This window comes from Clupea harengus, chromosome 3 (genome assembly GCF_900700415.2).
Source record: "Clupea harengus chromosome 3, Ch_v2.0.2, whole genome shotgun sequence".
In the NCBI taxonomy this organism is placed as follows: domain Eukaryota; kingdom Metazoa; phylum Chordata; class Actinopteri; order Clupeiformes; family Clupeidae; genus Clupea; species Clupea harengus.
The window spans coordinates 18,571,726-18,580,730 of NC_045154.1; the positions used below are offsets into that span (position 1 = coordinate 18,571,726).

At 44.7% G+C, this 9,005-nt stretch overlaps 2 protein-coding genes across 2 annotated transcripts in view; one reads left to right on the forward strand and one right to left on the reverse strand.

Annotated features, from left to right (window-relative positions):
• Positions 1-96: 96 nt before the first annotated feature.
• Positions 97-1,788, reverse strand: rps27l (ribosomal protein S27 like). Its single transcript, XM_012818680.3, has 4 exons — positions 1,669-1,788; positions 832-940; positions 593-703; positions 97-323 (listed from the first exon to the last, which is right to left on the reverse strand). Exons 1-4 carry the CDS (start codon positions 1,672-1,674, stop codon positions 295-297), a joined length of 255 nt encoding a protein of 84 aa, XP_012674134.1. The 5' UTR covers positions 1,675-1,788; the 3' UTR covers positions 97-294.
• A 1,051-nt stretch (positions 1,789-2,839) lies between these two features.
• rab8b (RAB8B, member RAS oncogene family) overlaps positions 2,840-9,005 on the forward strand; it is a 15,256-nt gene continuing 9,090 nt past the window's right edge. The window contains exon 1 of the mRNA XM_012818697.3: positions 2,840-3,073. Within this exon, the coding sequence (XP_012674151.1) occupies positions 2,950-3,073 (124 nt within the window). The 5' untranslated portion in view covers positions 2,840-2,949. The remainder of the gene's footprint in view (positions 3,074-9,005) is intronic.

Sequence of the window (9,005 nt, forward strand, 5' to 3'; positions counted from 1 at the left end):
TTTATAAAAGGCAGCGAAACATGTGCACAGACCAAAACTATGTAATTGAACAAAGACACACAGGTGGAAAACGATGTAACTGAACAAAGACACAGGTTGAAATCCATGCTATTATCACCTTTATTCAAAAAGGGAGACTGATGACATGGTAGAAAGAAGCCATGTACCATTCATACATAATTAGCCATGTACCATTCATACATAATTACATATCAATACTTCATTCATTGTATTCAATGAATAGTTAAGGCATTGATCAGTGACACAACCCCCAACATGATCATTAATTCCATTTCAATGTTGCTTTCTCCTGAAAGAGCAACCTGAAAACACATAAGGGGGGATTTGGTTAGGACTCTGTCATTGCACTCAAGTCATCGCCACCTGACATGGGATGGTTCCTATGCATTTAGTTTCACACGTGTTTGAATTTGGCTTATTATCTCCTATCTTCCCTGTTTTGTGGTAAATCAAGGAAGACATTCATATAAGTAATCACAATATTTCTGAGTTGTAGTTCATTTCAATACCCAAGTGTATGTACTATGTTGTATTCATTCGTGCCTTCAGTGTACTTGTGAACTGTGCATACCTTCGGTCAGCCTGGCCTTTCCTCCCGTGGGCTGACAGAGTACTGTGGAGCACCCCACACACAGTACCACTGTCTGGGCATGGCTGAACACAGTTGTGATCTTATAGCATCCTATGGAAAAACAATGTTAATGTTATATCGTGAGCAGAGTCGACTACACACGTCATAAATGGCGTAAATCTCGTGAACGGGTAAGCGGCTGATTATAAAGTCTGTCTGCTCGTCAGCAGAGTCCTTACCTGGACATTTTACATCCATGAAGTAAGAGTTGGGATTCTGTACCAGTCTCTTTTTCTTGTGTTGCTTCCTCTCAATGTCCAGAGAGGGATGGAGCAGGTCTATAGCCAACTGTGCAATAAAAAGGGACACTATGTTAACAAGCTTAACCCGACCAGCTATAAAACGATTTAGTCAGACACATATTTTGAAGCCCAAAGTTTGTCCTGGAGTACACCTCTGAAAGGCTTTTCTCCTTGCCAGCAATGTAACAAACGTTACACTTTCACCAAAGACGAGACAGAAGGGAGATGCAAGGGTTAAATTAACGAGATGACAACAAAACATGAGGCTACTGAATACTTTCTGACATCGACACAGAGAAAGTAGATACGCAGCTTTAAAACATTATACAAATCGACGAAAAAAGCAAACACGCAAGCCCAGATTGATTTTACTACACTAGCGTTACAACTACGAAGTCAACATGTTAGCCTGCATTTGGCAAGTAAGGTTGCTGGCTCGCTAATACATTTAGCTGTTAGCATATGATTTCCTCACACAGACTTTAGAATTGATCATAGAAGGCTTAACCTAAGCTTCAGAGCAATACTTAAAATTCTAAAAGTATACTGTTGTACTTGTATACGACTGACATGTGCGACATAAACCCAGGCCTGTAACAAAGCCTTTCCCAGTGTGCCATGTGTTAGGAGGAAAACTTTTTCAATAAACACACAGAGAAATCTGAAATATCTGAATCACTGCAATCTGGTAATGCCATTCCTGATTTCTCGATGCAAACGATTGTCACGGTGACAAAACGTAGTTTCAAATGTAAAAAGACCAATTGTACTTACGGGCATTTTCTCAAGTACACGATTTTCAAATACGCAGATTGATTGGTCTCTGTACCTGAAGCTCGCTGCGTTGGCTGGTTGGATAGCTAGAGCTGTTGGTTGCCAAGAGTGTTTATCAATCCTTCGAAACGATGCTTCAAATACATGTTAAGACATGTCCTAAAGAAATTATTACATGCTATTGTTGATTTAGTCTTCTGACAGTGTGGAGAATATATTTTGGATGAAGTGTCAGATATGTTAACTTTCCATACTGTGTTTTATATAACTGCAATATTTATGAAAACTGAAATGTCAAAATATAAAAGCATGCCAGACATATTAATGAAATCATCAGTGTTATTATATTAAATTGTTATTGTATATTGAATTTTATCCGGTAATTGTTAGCTGGTTACTATTATTTTTTTCCGCTTGATAGATCTTGCATGACTTTTCCTCAACCAGTTTAGGTGAGATATGTTCATGTTAGTGAAATTTTGTATTTTGTTTTTACATATTTTTTCATAAACCTCGTTTGCAACACAAACATTTTTACAATAACATTTGTGAGGTGTGAAATCCTCACAGCACAGAAGCCAACTTTGAAGTAGGGTGCGAGACACAGGCCTACTAAAACTATTACTGAAAAAGAAACATTGACTGAAAGACCAACTCCCAAGGGCAGGAGTTGAAGGGCAGGTAGGCTATTACAGCAATTTACAGGCTGTGAAAGTGCGTAGTCACATAAACCGAAACTGAGACCCACAGAAATTCCCCAGAAAACCGTGGGTTTCAAAATAATCTGGCAACCCGATGACACCCTACTTCCGCAAAGAAGGCTGCATCTACCGTTATCTGTGTCATGTTTGATCGTTTTTAAATTGATACTTTTTACAAGTTATTTAAATAGCTTTCGTAATTATTAATTCATTGAATCTTTAAAACGTACAAATAATTTGTACTGCGTGTTTTGTGTTTACAATATCTGACATTTTAGTGCCTATAAGATTCGTTTTTTTATTGATACATTAAAAATACAAACTTAATAACAACAAACTCAACAAAAAGTGCCAGAGTGTTACACAAAACACAAAATTATTATTAACATGACAAACAAACGATGCACACGTTTATGAAAACTACATTGCCCTAAGCAGCCCGGAAGGACGTCAGCGCGTTGACGTCACATAATTGGTCCACCCTCATTCCTCACTGTATGAATTTCGATCAGAGCTTCAGTCAAAGGACTAAACAGCTTGTTGTTAGATTGTCATTTACAAGAGGTGGAACTGGGGGTAAATGGCGAAAACGTACGACTATCTTTTTAAACTTTTGCTCATAGGAGACAGCGGAGTTGGGAAGACATGTCTGCTGTTCAGGTTCAGCGAAGACGCCTTTAATACTACCTTCATATCAACGATCGGTCAGTTCACCGGGTTCCTTTCTTGGGTGGGAGGGTACGGCTGCACCAAGGGCTTCTTCATTTTAATAGCCTATTGCATATCTTAACTGATTGATGATAAATTCAACAGGGTTTTCAAAGGTAACATTTGATCTAATGGAATGTGTGTAGTTGCATTATGAAATGGAATAGGGAGGCCGCAGCGACATTTATTTCATGTAGCCTAGGTTACAATTCAGACTGGAATTTCCATGCTAAACATTTTAAGTATCGTATTCAGTCACAAAGTATAATGGTATCCATGTTGTGACTCTGAGTGTTGTATAGCCTCCCCAAAACCCGACTGGTTGGCTGGGCAGATGTTTTAGCACATAGGTTACCCTTTGAGGGTGACTTAGCCTACTATTGAAACAGAAGGGCAGGATACGTATAGTGCTGTATTGTACAATCCACCATGCCAATGTGTTTACCAATAATACCGGGGAGTAGGCTGTTTGTCTTTTACAAGGGACAGCAGCTGACTTGAATTTCCGTCATTGATTCAGATATTGACAGTTATTGACACATAACTCGTATGTATATAGCAGATCAAATTAAGTAGGCCTAAAGGCCTACATAATTGCTTATTTTCAACTTCTAAATAATACGTGGTGGATACCAGTGAGTTAACTCTTGACAACATTATCCAAGCCGACTAAATATTCATAATAAATATGTTTGGATTTCAGTTATTGTCCATGGAAATTGTCCATTGTCTTTTCCATTGCTTACAGTTAGATGTAAGTTGAAACATAGTTTTGATATGGCTGACCTCTGCTCTTGACCAGGCTTCTTGACTTAAAAAGACAAGGCCACGTGTCTTAAAAAGAAGGATCTGATCCTGTGACTCTCGTGGCCATTCAGTGATTCATAGAGAACAGAGTTACTGAAAGTCAAACCAATAGCCTAATGATCGTTTTATTCTGCCTGATCAGCATTTTCATGTTGTGATATCTGAGTGATGTAAGGCTTCACTTGCTATGTGTCAACTTTCTCATCCCAGTCAGCCTCGTAAGACCTAGCATGTGTATCAGAGCATGATTCTCCCAACCACTGCCAGAGTGGTTGTGTTGTGACTGTTTACGAAAGCCCCCTCACCCCACACCCCCAACTTCCTCAGAGTAATTGCCCTCATTTGATTGTATTTATAAAGGCCTCATGTGCACTTCTGTGTCTCTTCTGTATCATGCCTACAAACATGACGCAAGCTGGAAAAAGTATAGTCGGGTATCCATTATTGATAGGCAGATTGCGTTGCACGTATGAAAGGCGTGCTATTGTGAATGGCTGGGCACACATGCCACCAAAGCACTGAACTAGTCCAAATGGGTGAGACTCAAAGCGAACCCCACTCTTCCCCTCCCCTCCCGATCCGACCATTGCGTGGATCTGCTCAGAGGATATGTGACCCTGTTTATGTAAGACGTCACAGGTGAAGGAACGGAGGTTTACACTTGTACCGGCTCTCATGAGGCCTTCGTGGGCATTTACCAGACTTTCCCTATCACCATCTCTGTTGGAGACATATTCCAAACTTCAGAAGGCAAATGTCCAATGCTGAGGTCCAAATATGTAGGCTACTCCTGCTGTTTGAGTGGTTGTGATGTTGTCGAGCGGTTGACGCAATTAATCTTGTGTGTGCGTGGATGGAGAGGTTTGGTCGTTTCCTGTCGCTGATTTCCGTCTGATTATGGCAGGGAGGCATTAAAACGTCATCGTCTACCCTGCTTTTGTTTTAAATGTCGCCTTCTGTTCGTTTTTCACAAGTCCCCTGCTCAAGTAGACTCCTATAAAAAGTTCTGATTGTGTCTGTCGGCTTGACTCCATTTAAAAGAGAGTGTTTTTTTTTTTTTAAACTCCACGTTACAATACATTCCCTCTGGCAAGATGAAGAGCGGCCTGGGTTATTTTAGACAGATCATGTTTTGAGAGGAAAGGAAAAAAGCGCTTAAATAAAGAAACACATTTAAAAGTAGCCTGAAGGTTCTCTTTCTTTTCAGTGATGTCATTGGAAGAATGTGAGAGATTTTTTCCCCTGCTTGGGAACAACAAAGAGAAAACTGCACTTGAAAAGGTAGCTTCTGCCTATTCAGAATGACGCTATCTTAGACTTTGCTCCTCTGCTGACTGGCTGGTACCGCTGCTGAAAGGAACACAACATTCCTCTATCACTTCTAGCTGTCAGGATCCAGGGGCCTCTCCCCCCTTCTCCTCTGATAAATGCTATCTTCACAGCCACATCTGTGCTGGGGTGGTTCCTCTCAGAACAGAACTCCGTGTACAAAGCTGAATTTAACCCTTAACTGAGAAAACCGTCCATACAGACAGGCAGAACATAAAAGCACCAGAAGGGAAATGAAAGTTGCTCAAAGCATAAGTGAATCCAACATCGGCCTGCCAGTTGTTTTGCATAAGGAACTGGTCTGGTCCCGTGCTTAGTGTGGTTTTTTTCGTACCCTGTGAAATTATGTGTGGGTGACTACTGCTACGCTACTGACGGCTTCTCCCTCCAGCCAAGGCACGTCAAGTCGACTCGACACCGTGGTCTTGGTTCAGCAGAACACTGAGGCAGTCATGCTTGTGCCCGTGTGAAGCCCGTACGAACAGGGTGGGTCTCAGTTGTTTTGCTTTTCCTTTGTCATGGTGGGAGCCGGGAGCCGTTGTGAAAGGCCTGGTGTGTCCTGGAGCCCGGCCCCTGGAGGAACACAGGCCAGCTCTGTTAGGAGCCGGCCACCGTGGGGTCGGGTCTCGTGACGCTCTCTCGACTGGTTTGGGCCGGCATTCTTCCGCCAGAGTAGCCCTCTGCTTCGCTTTGCGCCGTGGCCAGCCGCGAGTGACTTCCTCCTGGCGTCCAGCGGGTCAGAGACCTCAGCCCCGCCTGTGGGACGCCCCCCCCCCAACACCTCGGAGCAGGAGAGGAGGCCCTGTCTGTTTCCTATGACTCATACCCTATCTCTCATTATCTCTCTTTCTCTCATTTTCTGTTGCTCGCCCTCGTCATTCTCTCTTTCTCTCTCTCTCTCTCTCTCTCTCTGTCACTTTCTGTCCCTATGCTCCCACACCTCTCACTTCCTGATGTTCTCACTCTCTTCTTTTTTTTTCTTCTCTCCTCCAGCTCTCTACCATATCACTTTCTCTCTCACTCATACATGTGTTCCCCTCCTCTCCTCTCCCCCCCCCCCCTCTCTCTGTCTTTTTCTCCTTTCCCGCTGCATAATGCAAGAAGTGGTTCAGCAGAAAAGGCACTTGGTGTGCCACGTGTGTGGTGTCAACACAGAAGATTTGAGAGTTTCCAGTCGACACACGGTTCTAGTCTGCGTGCTGCGTGCTCCGTGTTCACCCCCGATCCTGCAGAGGATGATTGGCGGCCTGCGGGCTCTGGGCTCTGGGCTCTGGGCTCTGGGCTCTGGGCTCTGGGCTCTGGGCTCTGGGCTCTGGGCTCCGGGCTCCGGGCTCCGGGCTCCGGGCTCTGGGCTCTGGGCTCCGGGCTCTGGGCTCCGGGCTCTGGGCTCCGGGCTCTGGGCTCCGGGCTCTGGGCTCCGGGCTCTGGCCTTTCATCACCTGCTCCGGAAAGAGGTGGGCCAGACGAGCGCAGATCTGTACAGCTCACCACTTCCTCTGGTGCAACCGTGTCCTCATTCTCTCGGCGTCGTGTGTGAGATGCCGTGTGCCTCTTGCATAGTGGCCATTGTCTTGGCAGGCGTTATGGGGGTGATGGATTATAAATCTTAATCCAAGAGGGTTGTGCCATGGGGCTCTTGTATGTTCTGCACCCCAACCCAGCACTGTAAAAAGCCACTTCGGCTGCCAATATGTACTTAATGGATATGGTGATGAGGAACAACGTTTCCACAGCCATCCACATTTGCTTGCAAAGGTCACACTGTAAGAGAAAGAACATTTGGTTAGTAGACATGTTTTTGATTAACAGATAAGGAGATACATTTAGGTAAACAATTAAAAATAGGTAATATGGCCACTTTATCAGTATTAGCATTAGCAATATGATATAGAAGGAGAGAGAGAGGCTGCCAGGCAAGGTATGGGGATTTTGTTTATGTTTAGTTTTGCTGAGCTTTGTTAATACCATAGTACCATGTGGCTCTTGTATTTTTCCGCACTCCAACCCCAACCCCACACTGTGGAAAGCCACAGTGCCACTTCTCACAGGTTGGCTGTTAGTTGCCACAGCTGCAATCTGAGAGAAGAGACTTTACTCAACCCTATTAGCCCCTTAGCGCTGAGAGATTGAACTTTAGGTGTTAGTCAGTTGTTTCATATAGCCTATATATTTTCACCTGGCTATTTGTAGCCTGCAATGCCTCGCCCAACCCCCCCCCCTTCATTGCTTCTATGAAGTTGTCAGCTGTAGTGGAGTGTGGTGAAGCTATGGCTGTATTTAGCTTTAGTTAGGCAGCCATTGGGAGGGGTTGGGGGGAAAAAGAGACACAAAGTCCTGACTGCAAGACAGACTGATGTAAACCTCACACTTTAACGTGGAGCAATGAAGCCCCTGTTTAATCAAACTCCTAGATCTTTACGTCGCTAACTCTCCTGTGAACAGGTCGGTTATTTAAAGTCACAGTGGAGGAAATTACTTCACACTTTGACATTCAAGCTTATGGCTCAAAATGACACAAGACCGACACCTTTGTGGTAAGTGGCAGCTTATCGAACAGGTCTCTTTGCCTCAGTGCCTTTTCATTCGCTCTCCTGGTGCCTCTAGACATACTAATAACGATTAGAAAAACAAAAAATTACATTGCAAATCCCTTCAGCCCAACTGTGGCAGTCCTCCTAGGCCACCGCCTGCCACCCTCTGGCACCTCCTGGCACCCCCTGGCACCCCTGTCGCTAGGCAAATGAGTCCTGGACCAGTTGGAGGAGATGCGCCAAGCTCTGCATGGTGCGCCCAGACTGCTGCGGCTGCTGCTGCGGTGGCTATAAGGTGTTGCCTGCTTCTGCATTTCATGCTTTCGAAGGATTTCGATGTCTGCAGCTCAATCCCTCCTAATGCCACCCGCGTCAGCGTTTCAGCGGGTTCTCAATCCATAGGGGCTGTGTAGTGCTTAGCTGTGTCTGTCACTGCGTAGAAACAGCCACACATCCGACCACCTTAGAACTCCTTTCGGCATTTAGACCTGTGACATTTAAACTGGGTTAGCAGACAGTATCATCCAATGAGTAATTGCCTCCACGCCAAAAAAGTACTTCATTGAAATGATTTATATACTTCATTTGGGCATAAACCTGCAGCCCCGATGTTGCTAATGTCATCCTTCACAAGTAAAGCCTCAAGGATGGTCTGAGGGAGAGACTGACTACCAGTGTGCTTTTCACAGACCCATCATGGCTGTATTTACCTTCCATATTTGAATTGCTGTGCTCCGTCCATTCGGCCGTTTTCGCTCCAGTGGCTCTCTCCTCTTATGGGAGGCTCTGTCAATATTGATAGCTTCGTCCGGCACCATCTTGGTTGCCGTGGGATATCAGCATTGGGCCACCTTGAAGTCTCACCAGTCGTTAGCGAAGCAATTCATCATCTGGGCACACACACACACACACACACACACACACACACAAACACACACACACACACACACACACACACAGGATGTCATCTGGGCCGGGTGTGGGTGTCACCAACCCCCTTCAGTCCACTCTAAGGTCACACTGAACTGTTTTACAGCACGCATAAATTACACCTGTGTGTGTGCACAGGCAGATTCTCTGGCACAAGGACGAGTTCCATTTTACCCTGTAGGTTCGGTCTCTGCTGCCTGTGTGCAGTCATCTGTTAGCACGGCCTCCTGTGGAGCATATCACTGGCTCAGGTGTTTCATTTTCAGAGCCATTCTGTCTCTCTTTCTCCCTGTGACATCCTATCAATAGATAGTAGTGTGTGTGTGGGCTG